Genomic DNA, 17,843 nt, shown 5'->3' with positions numbered 1-17,843 from the left:
AGAGGCAGATACAGGTTACTCTTCATTTACAAATAAGAAGTTAAGGTGCACAACATATTTGATGTGTCTGGTGTGTTTAAAATGACTCTAGGTTAGTTTGACTAAAATGGATGAGAAAAAAAAGTTCTAAATGATGATCACTTCGGTAAACTTAAAAAGCTCTAACTGGGAAGAAACATACTATTTCTAATTGCCATAACTTTTCATGTTTTATGCTTTCTGGTGAGTGTTGCAACAGACGTTAGATAGCTGCAGGTGGATATTTGTTGTATGCCAGTTTGTTAGCGTTCCACACTGGGCAGGGTATGCCAGCAATTATGGCAACAAAAAAAAACTTTACTGCAGTACTAAGGTAAATAAGCATTGTGTTTTTATAGATTTGCTCTATAAAGTTTTCAGCTCAAACTGATAAACCAGCTTTAACTTATTTTATGAAAACCTCTGAAGTGACTTTTTGCATGTGTCTTATGGTCTGGAGAGACTTAAGCCCAGTTCCACCTTTTAAAATGATTATTTTTGTTTGCGATGGATCTTTAAGAATTCCTGAAATGTGATGAGACGTGGGTAGTTTTACGGTAAGAGTGTAGCTTACATGGGAGTTTCCATGATCCACAGCTTGCTGGCATGGATGACAATTTAACAACAGGCTTAAAAACATTTACAATGGCTTTACAACTTTTTTTTTTATGACGCACACATCTGCCATAGGTCCACACTATGGTGACTTCTGTTTCCAATCCTAGGTACCGTAGCAGAACTGTGTCATATATTTTTTTTAACTTAATTTTTTTTGTGCAAGTTAAAATTGACACCATCCAAAAGTTATCGAATGTCTCTCTACAGGGATCTGTAGGCCCATAGAGCATTTTTAGGTAACTGCCATTATCTGTGGCTGGCCCATAACAAAGTTGATCATCTTTTCTGTGCCATTACATAGATGTTACATCATGTTTAGAGCATGTCAAAGCCACAGGACAAACCGTTTTTAACCTGTACCAAAAACTCTGAAAGAGGGAACTGGGTTTTAGTGTTTGAAAATAATCATAACTAACGTGTGGTTTCCAAGTGAGATGATTGGGATCATTTCACTTTCTAATGACCAGAGTGTATGACATGCATGTTCAGGAAGATAAGAATGTATTAATCTGCAAATACCTGGTGCAGGTGGAGGAGTAGGAGAAGAAGGACAAGTAGGTGGAGAACTCGCTCCTGAACCTAAATAAATGAACATAATACACATGGAAACAGGTTACAGCTGCAACCTTTTAAATCTTTTTAAAAATGCTGTACATATATCACATCACAGTGCAGACAAACACTCCAAAGAAAAAAAGAATCTAACTACTTCCTTATTTATACATGATCCTACCGATGATTGTGAGCCCTTAGAGCATTATAAGAGCATTATCTCTTATCCTGTCTTTATCATTCTAAATACCTATGGATCTTCCAGAAATATACTGTATTGTCGAAAAAAAAAAACTTGCTTGAAAAAACTTCCTGTTGATCTTAAATAATAAAAACTACATTTCCACTTTTATTCCCCAAATACAACCATCTGCCATTGATGAATATTACTGAAGAAGGAGGAAAAACACCAGACATTCAAATTGAGTACATCTACATGTAGCAAAAAATAAATAAAAGGAGATTAGCTAATTAGCATGTCAAAACATTAATGATTGTGACGTGTTCTCATTTGGGGAATGAAAACACTTCTATGGAAATTATATACCACTTAAAATACTAAGGAAGGCATTAAATAACAGAAAATGATCCATGAAAACCTGAAATAAGTTAAATAAATAAAATACTCTGTAACTGACTTACCAGAGTTGTTGTTATATTTGACAGAAAAGTCCTCCTCATTTTCATAAGTAGACTGTCTGGATTTCTAAGGGGAACCAAAACGCAATTTATATAGTACCAAAATCATTTACCATTCATGAACACTTTCTGGTAGCTGTCTGAACGTGCATGTACCTTTCTGGCAAGGATCTTCCTCTTCCTTTTCTCCTCTTCAGAGCCGTGATGGGACTGTGCACGTGTCAACCTCCTGTGCTGCTGAACCTGCACAGAGAAAATCATCAGCCACATTGTTTGGCTTAGCACTAATAAGACCCAGTAATCAATAATATGTAATGTTGTGTTCTGCACATCTTGTGCAATGACAAGTCTACAATGCACTAACCGCTCTTTGTTCCTCTTGGAGGCGCTTTTCCAAACACTCTTTGGACAACTTCATGGCCTCTTTCAGTTTGGAGGAGTTCTATATTTTGTGCATGAAAAACATTATATGATTACAATCTACAATTATAGTAACTGTGTAGTTAATTTATTATTTATCCACACAACATGGTAAAGAGTTCCAGTGCGAAAATGAGTCCTCATGCTCCTAGAACCACTCCTTCACAATATTATTTTCTGGAATATGCCTGTGCCACCAGCGAACAAATTTTTTATTTTTTTTTTTAATCGGGAATTAATCTTATTCTGGGTATCAATCGTTAATGTGATACCCAGATCATTCGTAATATTCAGGTCGTCAACTGACTTCATTTTATTGCCACATAACTAGGGCTGCAACAACGAATAGATAAAATCGATAAAAATCTATTACTAAAATAGTTAGCAACGAATTTCATTATCGTTTCGTTGTGTCGCGCAATGCAGAGACATTTGATTATTAAAAAAAAAAAACTTTAGTTGAGCGCGGTGCGGAGTGAACACACGCGGTCTTGTGCACTAATGCTAGCAGAGTTCGGCGCCTCATAGATAAGGCAGAGCAAAAATGTAAAAAATATAAGCGGGGTAGAGGAAAGATACATGGCGGATGATGCTAGGTCCTAGTGCGCGTCTCTTACTGGTATAATCAACATCCGTGCACGCATGTACTGTTTACTGTAACACTGTGACCACGCATGTGTGTAAAACATTTTATTGTGTCTGTATGCCTGTGTGTACAGTGCGCATGTACAGCAAAACACGCATATAGACAAGTCTCATTAAAGACGTTTATAATCTATTTTCTCTCTCTGCTCAAGACTTGGCCTGCTCTTTTTCTGCTGTGTGTGTCTATGTGTATGTGTGTCTGTGTGCGCGCGCGCGCGTCATTGTTATGCCCTAAAATGCCCCCCTGCCATGGATTGCCCCACTCAACATAATTGCTATCAAATATTGTATTAGAACATAAATTCATAGTTTAATGGTTTACAAATTACAAATTGCATTATACAATAAAATAAACTAAGAAATATAAAAATAAATATGTTGGATATGAAAAAATATAAAAAAAAAACCTTTTTCATATACATGTTTACTTTTATATTGTTTATTTTATAATAAACCAGTTTCGTCTAATTTTTCATCATATACAGTATTTATTTTTATTATATATATAAATGTTTATTTGCATATTCATGACAAAGCCCTGAAAAATAAATGGGCCACAAAATAAACATTATACAAGAATTTGTATTAATGGTCTTGACAGCTGTCACGTGCCTAGAGTTTATTATAATAGTAATATTATATTTGATGATAATAAACCTATGAATTTATATTCTAATATAATACTTGATAGCGATTATTTGGGGGGGGGGGGGGGGGGGGGATGTTGGCAATCCATGGCAGAGGGGCATGTTAGCGCATAACACCGGAACGAATTATGGTCGTAATCCAAGGTTCCACTGTATATATTTGGCAGATGTAAAGCATACATGTCCATGTTTTTTGTGTTAGTCCATTTTATTTCCATAATTATTTAATTATTACTATAACAGTTTAAGGAGCAACATGTTTTTGCACTTTCTAAAGATTTTAGTTCGGTTTTGAATAAAGGGTTGGAAAGAAACTATTTTCTCAGTTTTCTGCTGTTTATAAAAAGAAAAAAAAAATTGATTATTAAAATAATCATTAATTGCAGCCCTACACATAACATTGCTGAGCTTAGCTGAGCCAGACAGCCTCCATAGGCTTGTATAATCAGCAATATGCCGATTATACCCTCTTACCCTACCATGCAACTTCACCAGGTTTTTAAAGTAATCTCTTTCTGATTATATTTTTTCCTTAAAGTTGATGGTTCAGCACTATCCTTCCAGTTTTGATAATGTGATAAAGGGTTCTTTACTCAGTTTCAGTAATTTCAAATTGTTCTTTAGCTTGATTTACCATTCTGAAATGGTAACTGTTTTATGACCATGTCCTCAATTATATATATATATAAAATTAAGGGGCACAGTCATAAAACAGTCACCATTTCAGATGGTGATATATATACAGTGTGTATATATATATATATATATATATATATATATATATATATATATATATACACATACATACACATATACATACAGTGTATAAAATAAAACACCATTTGTTTCCATCGTTGTTCACCATCATTTTGACTGGATCAGAAATCTGTTGCATGTTAATTTTATTCCAGCCAGAACTGCTTTTAAAAGGTACTATGAAAATGAATTAACACATTCTGACAAATCTGATTAACTAATTAAACAGTGGTGTGATATACAATTTCAACAATAACATTCAAGTATGTATTTTATAACATGTGCATGATAAAAACTGTAACTACCTTGAACTGAGCTTTCTCCGTGTTGAACAGCAGCACATCACTGAATAGACTGCGAGGGTAGAGAAATAAAACATAAAAAAAAAAAAATTTCCAATGACAATTACAATATGAGAGCAGAACAATGCACTGCTACTCACGGTGTTTGTAAGAGCTGAGAAACTGTGGGCATCCCTGCTTTACATGCTTCGGTGGACAGGATGGACTGTAGGACAGAGACTGAGAGAAATATAAAAAAAAAAGTAATCACCACAAATGTGTTTAGTTAACGACTTAAAACTTCAAGTAATTAATGTTAAAATGTAAATAATTAGATAAAAATAATTTTTTTGTAACTGACCGACTGAAGTGTAGGGCACAGAGGGAAACTGATCCACAGGAACGGCATCGGGGGGCCTGCCGTACGTCATTTCATACAACAAATGCCCAAATGAGTAGACATCAATGCTTTCTGTGGTCTGTATAATAAACACAGAAGTATAATATCCAAATTAGAAAAAGGGTGTTATACAGTAAACTGAACTAAAATACTTCAAATCTTTACATATATTACTAAAGAACTGTGTTTTCTTTTTAATTCCTCCAATAAATTATCAATAGAAAGTTTTTACCTAATGCTCTTTCAACCTTTCTAAAATAATGGAGCGTTAGAAACAGCTAGGCTTTATCATGAATGGGATTAGTGGTATGAAATACAGTGTCCATTATACCAATATTGGTCACCCTAAATACGGCAATACGCTATATAAAAAAAAGATTACTTTAATGTAAGTGTGTATAATATTTTAATAAACTATAGAAACCATTGAAAATACAGCACAAAAAAGAAACTTTGTCTTTGTCTAATAAGTTCCTACATTAATTTTCCGGAACTGGGTGACATAAGGACGGTAGTAAGAGGGAAGTCCTAGGATGGAGTTCTCAATGTCCAGAAGTTTGCATGTGTTGTCTTCAATTATAACATTTGAAGCATGGAGATGCCCATATGGAAAACTCTTATCATGCAGGAATTTTAAGGCCTAAATCAAAATAGAGAAGGGGAATACAGGAATTAGACAAGAGGAAAAAATGTACAAAGAAAGACTTAAACTTTATTACAGAAATGACAAAAACTAATCATGTACACCATTATTCTCACTCAGTCCATTATGTTTGTCATCCACTGTTTTATGTCCAGTGGAAACGTAGGGGTGGGTTGGATTGTTATGAATATTTCTGTCATAAGCTTATTATCATGTTTATTTAATGCAATTAAAAATAAAATTTATTATAAAAGTTACATTCATTAAATCATTAGCCAAAAATCAAGCCAAACCTCCAAAATCTGCCTCCCATATGTCCTGATCTGTTGTAGCTCCAGACCTTGGATCTTTTTGGGGTTGCAGTACTTCTTCAGGAATGCTTCTTTTGGCTTCACCTAAAATATCAGTGCACAAGACAAACAAAAATTAAAACCTAAAAACATAGCTAGACATAAGACAGCTGTAACAGAACCAGCTGAAGGTTATAAATATTGTGATAACAATTAAAGCAATGTATGTATATATATATATATATATACACTGTGTATATATATATATATATATATATATATATACTGTGTATATATATCAATATATATCAATGATTATACGTACCTTGCAAATATGATCCCTAAGTGTGCCCTTCTCATTAAAAATTCTGATCACTACTGACGAGGACTCGATAGTAGAAGCGTAGGTGACTGGACAGATGTATGGATGCTGAAAGTACAGACACCAAAAGCACCAGTTACACATAGCAGACGAGAGAATGACAAAGGCCACACCTCCCTCATAAAGAATTACAAAGGCGACACCTCCTTCATGGAAAATGACAGATCTTTTAACAAGATTGGCAGACTCCACTCTTTCTTTATGGCAACCTCTTTCTGCGGTTATCTGTCAGAGGACAAGCCTCCTTCACCAAGACTGGCAAGCTGCTACAACACTTGCTGTCAAGAAACCTATAGACACCACACCTCCTAAACTGACATGGACAGGTACAGAGGCCACACCCACTTCTCTGGGACTGACAATAAGGACTGTTAAAAACCATAACCTTTATTTTTTGAAAGGACAGGATGTACATCCCAAAAGTCACTGTACTGGAAGGAAAGTTTTTGACAATCCTTCCTTTTGTCAGCAGAACAAATGCATTGTACATCCATCTGATCAAACACAGTCACAAGGTTTTCCACGTCCTTTATTCTTTCACATAATCAGATGGACTGAAAGATACAAGGAGGAATGAATGAGCATATTATAGACACACTCATTCAGAAAATTCTTCATGATTTTAACAGTAAAATGGTGAATAAAGTAAATAATGCTATACCTCACAAAATATAAACATCTCAGGACATAGACAAATTAAAGAATAAACCATGACTGCATGACGTGATGCAAAAAAAAAAGGTTCATGATCACATAAAAATAAACTATTTTCCAGTAACAGGACACCCTGAATTGTCAAAATCCTCTTTATACTTTTTATACATCAGTAAAAGACATGTCAAGCAACTAATCAGATTAAAGTTACATGTAATATTGTGGGACACGGTTGGGCCAAGTTAGTTCCAGCTATAAACCAGTGTTTCCTCACTTAGTTTTTTTTTTTTTTTTTTTTTTGAGAATTTAACATTTCAACAGCACTATGGCACCATGATATGATTTAAAATGTTTTTGACCAGCTTCATTTAACCAATACCTCTGTTCTGACACACCATTTTAAAATTTCAAAACCAAACAGAGAAAACTAAGATCAGTCAAACATCACTAGGTTTGTAAAAAGTTTAAACAAAAGCCATGTGCGAGAGGCAAGCTACTGTACAGTACATCAGCCATGTGATTCATGATGGTGAAACTTGCACAAGTGTTACCCAGTGCTAGCTCTGGCCATTTAAGTTCAAAAGTTCATGAAGGCTTAGGAAATAACATAAAATTTATAAAACGAGTTGTGGTGATTTTGGGTCGGCACACTGATCCCAAAGGAATTCACCACACAGCTATTATGAAGAGTCAGGCCTTTCTGAGTCACAACCCAGATACTTGTGCTTGTCCACATGCCTACACAATCCTGTGCATTCCGGAAATCCATTACGCAAGAGGCCCACCAGGAAGTGACAATTTATTTCGGCTTCATTTACAGCTAACTGAAAATATCAGTGTCTAGCAGTTAAATGTCCAAACAAAACTGTGGGAAACCCCCCGATTCCTTCATAAAAATTAACCAAAGTTTCAGTTCAGTATTACTTTAACACACACATATACGATCCAAACTAAAGACTTACAGAGAGGGATGGGAGCAGCTTCATCATGGATTGCAGATCTTTGTCTGATAAGAACTTATCAGGACCAAAATCAACCTGAAATCGGAGGCAGAAACAATAAATCAGGAAAGTGAAGTATAATCAAATTTTTTTATTTGTGTAAAAAGATCTATAAGGAAACTGCATGCAAGCCAAATATTAAGTCAGTACAAGTAAAAAAAACAACAAAAACAAAAAACCCACAAGCAGAATTCAACAGTAACAGACCACAGTACAGGATTACACCGAGTTAATGGAAAGTGTATTTGTGCATGGGATAAAAACATAACTCACCCAGCTTAAGACTTGTCGTTCCTTGGGCTGCTCTTTGTTTTTAACTAAGAAGTATCTCTTTCGTAATCTCCAACCTGTCAAAAAGTACATCATTTTTTAAAAAAATTTTTTACTGTTAAGGTTTACTCACTGTGGTCTATAATTACAAACACAATAGAAAAATCACATTAATAGATAAAACATCATATAATTATGTGAATATTTTTATTCCCCTTAAAAGAGCATTTGAGACACAAATATGATGCAAACCACAACCTGAGTTCTAGTTGGGGACACAGAAGCTGTGAGCTTGAGAACTAACTGCTGCACCTTTATAAAGCCAAATTTTATGAATATGATGAATATGCAAGCTGGAAACACATTCAAACCCATTATCCATCAATCTGCCTTTTCCCCTTGTTTGGCCTGGTGAACATGATTGGCTCTGACACCATATGACGCAATAACACTTCACTGTCACATGTTTAAAACAAGTTTTCTAAAAACCTGTAGCAAGATCAATTCTAATTAGTTTTCATAATCCAACACATTTCACAAAGGTTTTTTGGGGTTATTGCACAATTTCCCAGTAGGATGTGAGCATAAAGAAGATCATACTATTGTCGCATTACAGCCAGACTGTAAGGTTTTTACGTTTCCAAGGACTGCCAAGAAAGCCAGACTGGAAGAACCATTTTCAACATATTAAAAACTGGTTGAAATGAAACGTGGTTTAAGAAACATAAGAAGCCAGATTGTTTAAAATGAAAATGATTATCCAACAAAAGAGATTCATCAGAATGTAAAAATAAGAACAGTAAACGAAGGTGTTTTTAATGCTTCTTAAATTTCACTCTTTGGCTACAATACCGTGGACCACTTCTGAAATGTCAGACTGATGCACTGCAGTCCAGCAAATGTGAGCTTACCTAGGCAGCTTTTAAATAAATGAAAAATGATTAAAATAAACCGGTTCCATCTCAAGTCTCTGAGGTTTATACTTATACCCCCTTCAATGTTTTTCTTTTTATACTGTAGTTTGCTTGAGGTCTCAAGTTAAACTGGCTCGAATTTCTGCTGAAACACATTTTGGTTAGGGTATACAGTAAACCACAAGTAGCACAACATCTTGTGGAAGACTGGGTCATTGTAAACAAAAACAAAACTCCTATCCAAGATTTTATGGGGTCAACCATTATTTAACATAATACAGTAACAGAGTTAAACAAGTCAACCCTGACACCATGGATGGTTGCACTGATGAAGATCGCTCTACTGACAAAGAGTTTAGTTTTTCATGTCACTAATTTGTAAGACATCTGACCTTGATCCTTGGTTTGGATCTTAACCCAAAATCTAATCAGTTCATCTGTTAATCACGATGCTAATTCAACCACTTCTTAAAATACTGCTCCAACAAAAATCCTAGATAGACACATGGATAAATGGATGCTAGAAGCAAAAAAAACATAGCTAGGTAATAATGGGCCTCGAGCTTCTGAACATGAATATGTAAGTAACGTTTCTGTATGACAGACACACAAAGAGCAACAGTCATTTCAGGCAAATGTTGCTGTGACCTTGATCTTGTTTGGATCAAATCCCAAATCTAATGAGTTTATATGCTGGCTATAACGACAGTTTCCTATCAATTTTAAACATTCAACAGCTTTTTCTTGAGATCTCATGCTAGCAAAAATCTTAAACGGACAGATGGATAAATTAATTTTAAGTGAATAAGTGAACATGTGAATGCAGCATGATCAGAATGCAAGAAACAAATACACCCAAGTGAATCTCTGTCAATTAGATCTCATGTATGTCATGATTTATTTGTTTTGTTTTAATTAATCATCCAGCCTATGGCTCCATAAACTATTGCTAGCATCTGTACAAAGTATTATAACCTTATGAAGTCACCACTCAGGGACTTTCAAGTTAATTTGAATTGATGAAGTGATAGCACTCACAAAAATGAGTTCATACTTTGTCAAAAACAAGAACAAAAACAGAGCAAAAAAAAAAAAAGATTACAAGACTGATGAGCTGCAGAAGACTTTTGGATAAACACATTATAATTCTACCCAGGGAGGGATAGATTGATAGAAAGTCTGCCTGAATGGATGGTTAGATAAAGAGAAACTTTCATTTTAGTTAAACACACGAATCAGACAACACAAGTATGAACTTGTAAGACTGTGATCATAGTGACAGACAAGAACAAGCAGCTTATCAGGTAAGAGAAAATGTAAGGGAGTGTGAGAGTACATAAAACAAACACGAATCGGAAAGTGAGAGGGACCAGGGCATCAAGCAGTTACAGTAAGAACCCTACAGTTATGAGAGTCTTACAGTTTTTTTGTGAACATTTAGTGAGTGGAACACCTGATACTTCACCAAAAAATCACCAAGTTACAGAATGGACGCATCAGTCCGTGCGAACTGTACACACAATCATTCAACAACACCACTTGCACAGTACAGGAACTGGTGGTTATTGCCACATCCCTGTACAGTCCAGACATCGCTTCAAGAGATTTTTACATGATGGGGCTATTAAAGAGGTTTCTAGGAGGCCAACACTGGGAAAACTTTCTACCTTGATATGATCCAAGAACTAGTGAAACGCTGGGATAAGTGCATTAGTGTAGCAGGGAATTATATGTAGAAATAAGGGCAGTTTTTAACTGTGTTCTGTTATTCTGCACATAAAAATGCCCCAGTGTGACTTGAGTGTTCTTTGTAGATAGCTACTTTGCAACTATCTGCATTTGAAATGTGCACAGCCATGCTGGGAAATGCTCAGCATGGCTCACAAAAATTTCCTCCACAAAAAGCATAGAAAGCACAGCAAAAGCATTAGAAAAGTGCTGGGTTAAATGCCAGCTCACCCTTAACGTTCTGGTTTTCATGGCCTGAGTCTGCCAAGTACAACCTTTCAGAAAAGTGCTTAGGAACTTAGTGTGTATGGAAATTTACTGTATGTGGTATTTAAACGAAGTTTAAAAAGATTTAAACAAAGCAAATATTTTACAACCAGAAAAACAAAGCCAATGAAAACCACCAAAGCTTTCTTACTGGAAATACTCCTCAATTCTGCTCAAAAATGCCTCCTCAACTCTGACAATCACTAGCGTTTTTTTTTTTTCTTACAGGAAAGAGCATTAAGCACTGTCAGAGATCTCACACTGGGGCTATAAATGACCTGACGTTGATAAATCCTGGGTGTCCATGCAGTTCATTTTTATCTGGCAGGATAGGAAATAGCTTTACTTGTTCACCATGTTAGTTAGATGACTTACCGATGTCTTTTAAAGGCTCAACCACTTCCCATATCAGGTCTGATCTGAAGTACATGGACACTTGCTGTAAGGCGATTTCTGAAAAATATACGTAGATGGTTAAAAGATGGTTCGGTTTTAGGGTTATTATCTCACAGTGCTGTGAAATCCTCGAATCTGACTGGTCAGAAGGTGTCCACTGTTTTTCGCGGCAAAAAAAAAGAAAAAAAAAGTCCTTCAAGAAGCCTAGAGAAGTATTTCTTAAGACTACATTAAAAACACAAGAAAGTCTGACTCTTTGGAGGCAAAATATGAAGAAATGGAGGATGACTCAATAACTTCACACAGTACTGTATCTGTTTTATGGGTTTTAAAGGTTTCTGTATTAAAAACTACTAAAATATCCAATAAACATTGAAATTGCGAGTAAGTTGTGTTCTTGATTGTTGAAATGTCTTATACAAAGCAGTTATTCTTTCTATCCTGCCCATCTTCTGCTTCACAATCTAATTCAATATGTGAACCAACCACTTATAAATTGAAAAGAAGAAGATATACTTCTGCAAAATGTGAGTATTTGCAGAAAATTCAAGTGGCTGGTATTTTCTGCAAAAACTGTGGTATGTTTTTAAGCAATCCAATGTGAATTTATTCTGAATCGAAAAACTGACCCACTGATGAACTGAAATGACCAATAAAAGATTGTACAGTGTGTGGTGTGGGAAAAAAACTGAGTAGCAGTTGTTAATGAACTGCATCAACGTCTCACATCTCTATTTTGTTATAAGTATTTTATTATACAGAAATGTTAATACAGTAATTATTAACATTAAACATTAATAGGATAGGCTAAATCAAGATATAGAACAGAGTTAAATGCTAGAGGCACTGTGCATGTTCTTTCTCTTTTTCTCCAGTCAATCTCAGTGGAACTAATTATCTTTAATTAAAATCAAGGCATATGCTCTATACGAAACTACTGCATTTCATCCTAACACTTCATACACTTAGAAGATCAGTCACAGACATAAAAATAATGTCATTCGATAATGAATCCTCATTAATGAAATGTTTTGCTTCATATGTTATGTTTGCCCAAATTTTCCACTTGTACATGTACATACCTGTGTAGTTTGCAGAATAATTGTTGGTGTCTAGGAATTTTTTGACAAGTTCACAGCTGGAGAGGATGTGATGCAGTGTGAGAAAGTTTAAATACGCCTGTAGACCTTTTTGCCTCTCTGCTATGAACTCGCGGTCCATGTTCCCAAGTAACTTCTTAGGAGGAAGAGGCAGGTTCAGGCCCGAGATCTAAAGAAAGAAATGAGTAACTGTTGAGTAAGAGGAAAGGCAAAAAATATTATGCTTGCAATCACTGTAACTGGAAAATAGCTTTCCAGGTCATAAATGTGTGGGAAATGTGTTTGTAGTGGGTCAGCAAAACATGCTGCAGGCTTTCAACACTGTGGCTGGAGAGCCAAAAATTCTTTGTTACAAAAATATTCTTCACTCTTACTTACCAGCAGACTATTATTAAGCATGTCGAAGTCACTGTATCTCCGGATCACCTGCAAGTATCAGAAAGCAAAGTTAAGTCACAGATCTCTCAGTAGTTCCCAACATATTCATATTCCATTCATATTTTTGGGTTTTCCCAGCTGTACCACACCCACACTGGCTCTTAAACTTGTTTGGCCAGATATTACATGTTTAAACAATTACCCCCTAACCCACGTACATGACATGACATGTGTATGACATATTTAATGCCTAAGGAATTTTTTATTAGTTTTGCAGTAAAATTACAACCCTAATGTACAGTAGCTAACATGCAAGAAAAACTGACAAAAAAGTTTAACAAATGCAATCTGTCTATATAATCATAGATTAACCCGAAAAGTCAGGACACATTGTTTGGTTCAAGAATATTCAAAATTAGCAGAAAAATCTAATTTGCTAATTACATCAGAACTAATTGCCCATTTGCCAAACCATGAATGAACTGTGATTTTGGAAAGCCAAGTTAAATTTCACTTGATTACTGCCAGACCTACTGAATCATGTTAAAAGATCTGACATTCTCTAGAGAAATTGAAGAACAGGTGAGAAACAAAGTAATTGATGTACTTTTTCTTACGAATACGTTTTCACGACACTGTGTATAGATGCACGTTTTGTTTTTCCCTCATGTGAGACAGATAAAGAAAAACAAATATAGCTCCATTATATTCTTTTGTCTACTGTAGTAATATAAGTAACCGCGTCATACAAAAACTACAAAAGAAAAATGATTTGAGATACTGAACAATTCAACTAAGCTTAAAGTGCCCCTATTATGCCGTTTTAAAGGTTGCTACTATTGCTTAATGAGTCTCTTAAAACAGGTTTACATGTATGCAAGGTCAAAAAAACACTTTAGTTTCCTCCAAAAATAGATTTAATTTTACCCCATTTCTAAATGATTTGTAAACGACTCGTGTGAAGCAGTTTAAAGATTCAGTCTGTCTAAACCCCTCCTTTCCGTGAGCCCTCACTGCTGTGATTGGTCAGATGGCACAGCCCTTTATGATTGGTCTACCCCTACAGCGTGTGTCATAAAAAAAGTTAAACGCCCTTTACCTTAACTGAATGACGGCTCTGGAGACCAGTCAATACATAAAAAGATGGCATCGATTTTACCGTGTAAGGACCAGTTAATTTTATATTAACTGTGGCTACAAAAATCAAGAGGTATTTTATCTTCGTGTCAGTGTTGCGTTAAAAGGCCAGTGAGCAAAAAGGACTACTATGGAGCGATATCCCGGACAATATTCAAAAGGAATTGCAAATTATATCTGCGATTGCGTTTCCCATATGTGGACGCACAAAGTGTGCCATAATTCAAATGCAATTGCAAACTTTGCATTACCGTTTCCTGTTTCGTCTTCGTAAACGCACACTGACTGCCAAATTTACAAATAAAAAAGAAAATTCCATTTGCATTTCCCATGTCTAACAAGTCATGAACCTGCCATATTTAAATAGCAAAATTAATGACCACGTTTGCTTTTTCACTTTCTCTGCATCGCGCGTCTAATCCATTTGCAATTGCATTTCCAACACGTTACACAGAAACCTGTCAATCAGCATCAGGGGCGGGTCTATACTGTTGGGCGGGATTGTGTGGGGAGTGACGTCACTTGCAGTTGCCGACCAAGAGGGGGGAATTTGAGCAATGGAGGTGAACCGAGATTATCTCATTTGTTTGCACCACAACCATACAAATATATAAACAATATTTCCAAACTACATATAATAAATGGTATGTGTATGTTACCGCGAGTGAGTGGAAAATGTCTAAAGTCCGTGTTTATTGTATGTGTGTTATCTGAGTATACCGAGAATGGTTCGGTCTTCCCCGGGTGAGAAGCCCGGGGAATATGTCCAGGCAAAGATGATCCACAGCAATCTCTCCTTCTCTCGTCCAAACAAAAACGGCAGCGCTAGTCTACCATTACTTCTCCCCCTGCTCTTTCCCAACTGTTCCTTTGGGAAAGGGCAAGGCGCATGCTCAATTCGCGTGTGTGGATCCTTTTTTACCCTAGAGGCTTGGCGTAGAAGCTAAAAGGATTCCATGTGCTCTCGCTTTTATTGTTTTTTAAATTTTACAAATATGTTTAAGCGAGTGCTTAAGCGAACCCGGCATGACTGCTCGGTCACATTAACAAGAGTGTGGTAACGTTAATTGTAAGATGTTGGGCAAGTTATTCGCGATGTAGAACGTGGGTAGACATTATGCAGATATGTTACGAAGTGACGTGGATCCGTAACAGTAAAAATAGATTAGCTAACAACTCCTTAAGGCGAATGTGAGCCGATTCTTTTTAATAGAAAAAAACTTTATTTATCGTGCACTGTCAGCGTCACAGATAGTGCAGATAGTTTATGTTCACATACAGCTACATGACACACTGCATGAAAGATCATATTTGAAAAAGCAAAACAGGACCTCTTTAAGACATGTATATAATGTTGTTATTGCATTCTTTATGTGTTAACTACGTCTGCCTGGCAGCCCCAACGCAGAACTGAAACAAACTACATAAAGCAAGATAAAGTAAAAAAATGACAGTGTTTTTACCAACACTTTAAGTGGACTTATTATGCAAAATTAACATTTCAGTCATTTTTAGAGAGTTGTTACTATAAAAGCAACATGATGCAGTACTGTGCAAATGTAAAGTCAGTACGATTTCCAAACATTAGTATTTTAGCAAAGGAATAATAATGATAATCTAAGAGAAAAATCCTCGAGCCAAAAAAAGAAAGCAGCATATTATGTACAAGTGCACTTTTTTATACAAAAAAAAAAACAGTTTTGGGTTTTGGTGCATGAAGAAGAAGCGCGTGCAACAAAGTCCTTATAAGGACAGTGGCTTGTTCTGCAGGAAGTTCAGAAAAATTTGCAGCTAATTTTCCTATAAAACTGCACAAACTATATTTTATGCAATTCCTCGTCACTCCAATTATTAACTTTGTTTCTTTAAATGTTTACTACTTTTTATAGTACTTCATAACATACTGTACAAGCTTTAAAAAAAACTTTTTTTAAGACATCTTTGCTCTACAGCAGTTATGTGCATGTGCTTAAAGGGGTCATACGGGCCTACATGCACTTTTTCAAGCGGTTTGGACTGAAATGTGTGTTAGGAGAGTGTGTACATGTTACGTCCCGTAGTATTTTCGGGCATTTCGCACGTATTTTAGTGCCTATGTCTTTCAGGTCTTGGGATTGGACATCGCACCTGTCAATCATGGTTTCCAGCGCGACCGCGATTCCCGTGGGAACCAATGAGGCTGCCCCAGCCAAGTATAAGAACCCGGAAGTGACGCAGCCAGCGGCGCGGCTTTTTGGTTCATTCATATAAATTGTTGTTATGGTGACGCTATACTTCCGGTATTATTGAACGTTGTCGTAGTGATTTGTGAATGGTGTGTGTGCGTTCTTATGTCGGCTTCCAATCTCCCTTAGACAAGAGCAAAATAACAACAAAATAGGAAACCGTAACATAATTGGGGGCTCGTCCTAAAAAGTTCACTCTTTACTTTGTACTAACATTGAGGAGGCATTCTTTGAAATTGAACTTGAAACTAAGTGGCTTGGGTGTTTTTGTAACTTGTGAGTTGGTGCTTAGACAACTCTTAGGTGAATAACGTACCTTGAGAAGCATCAACGCAAATTATAATATTAAGCTTGACCATGGCATTTAACCTGCAAAGTTTTATTGACAATCCCTCATGGGAGGTAATTGAGAAATGCAGGAAGATGACTTGCTTATAATAGCTACCCACTATCAGATTCCTGTTTCAAAGCAATCTTTAAAGAAGCAAATTAAAGCCGAAGTGATAGATCGGCTATGCGAATTGGGAGTTTTAACACTAGCTGATGCGGAGAGAGAGACTGATCCTCATGGCGAGAGGCAGGATGTGCTTGGGGCAGGTAAAGAGGAGGTAGAGACGGCCGAATCGGACACTAATGTGGGCGTCGGACCTGTTTTGCCACCCTTTGAGCCCTTTTCACCAGGTACTCCTAGTTCAAGGGAGGAGTTGCATACAAAGGTGAGACTGGCACGGCTCCGTCTGGAGGCAGAGGAGCGAGCACAAGCCCGCCAAGCAGAGTTGGATCTGCGTCTTGAAGTCCGCAAGCTCGAAATTCAGGCTGATAAGGAAGTGAGACTGCGTAAATTGGATATTGAAGCAGCTATGAGCGCTGCAATTCCTCCTGTGCAGCCAACCTTCTCATCGGTGAGTGATAATTCGACTCATTCTGGCTCCACCACATTTGATGTGGGAAAACGTATTGCTTTGGTACCCAATTTTAGAGAATCAGAAGTGGACAGCTATTTTAACGCTTTTGAACGAATAGCGACTTCTTTGGGTTGGCCTAAAGATGTGTGGTCATTGCTACTGCAATGCAAATTAGTCGGCAAGGCTTTAGAAGTCTACTCTACTTTGTCGTTGGAAAATGGCTTAAAATATGATGTGGTTAAGTCGGCCAAGGTGTATCTTTCATCTTAGGTAATGACCTGGCCGGTGGGAAAGTGATACCTTCACTAGAGGTAGTAGACGATTTACCGACCCAACCGAAGACAGATGATTTGTTTCAAAGATACCCAAGTGCATTTCCCGCATGCGCAGTTACACGAGCACAAGCAAAAAAAGATAATGACATATCTTTATCTGACTCCTTCTTAGGTACAGACGCTGAGTCTGGAGAGCTGTCAGGAACCGAGTTCGGTGCCAGCGACCAGACGAGGGAAGTGGTAATGGGCGACATTTTGCCCTTGGCAGTCACTCGGGAAAAACTTATCGAAGCGCAAAACGA

The 17,843-nt window shown here is 36.6% G+C and overlaps 1 protein-coding gene across 3 annotated transcripts in view; it reads right to left on the bottom strand.

Annotated features, from left to right (window-relative positions):
- Positions 1-17,843, bottom strand: part of pxk (PX domain containing serine/threonine kinase) — a 35,610-nt gene that overhangs the window by 7,404 nt on the left and 10,363 nt on the right. For all 3 annotated transcript variants that reach the window (XM_053483794.1, XM_053483795.1, XM_053483796.1), the window contains exons 3-17: positions 13,000-13,047; positions 12,604-12,790; positions 11,501-11,578; positions 8,220-8,293; positions 7,908-7,982; positions 6,235-6,339; positions 5,913-6,014; positions 5,455-5,616; positions 4,938-5,055; positions 4,738-4,816; positions 4,601-4,649; positions 2,192-2,269; positions 1,984-2,070; positions 1,831-1,894; positions 1,156-1,215 (exon numbers count right to left, since the gene is read on the bottom strand). In XM_053483794.1, the coding sequence (XP_053339769.1) occupies positions 1,156-1,215; positions 1,831-1,894; positions 1,984-2,070; positions 2,192-2,269; positions 4,601-4,649; positions 4,738-4,816; positions 4,938-5,055; positions 5,455-5,616; positions 5,913-6,014; positions 6,235-6,339; positions 7,908-7,982; positions 8,220-8,293; positions 11,501-11,578; positions 12,604-12,790; positions 13,000-13,047 (1,366 nt within the window). The remainder of the gene's footprint in view (positions 1-1,155; positions 1,216-1,830; positions 1,895-1,983; positions 2,071-2,191; positions 2,270-4,600; positions 4,650-4,737; positions 4,817-4,937; positions 5,056-5,454; positions 5,617-5,912; positions 6,015-6,234; positions 6,340-7,907; positions 7,983-8,219; positions 8,294-11,500; positions 11,579-12,603; positions 12,791-12,999; positions 13,048-17,843) is intronic.

This window comes from Clarias gariepinus, chromosome 23 (genome assembly GCF_024256425.1).
Source record: "Clarias gariepinus isolate MV-2021 ecotype Netherlands chromosome 23, CGAR_prim_01v2, whole genome shotgun sequence".
Classification (NCBI taxonomy): Eukaryota; Metazoa; Chordata; class Actinopteri; order Siluriformes; family Clariidae; genus Clarias; species Clarias gariepinus.
The sequence above is the reverse complement of the archived record's forward strand: the minus strand, read 5'-3'. Positions and strand labels throughout refer to the sequence as shown.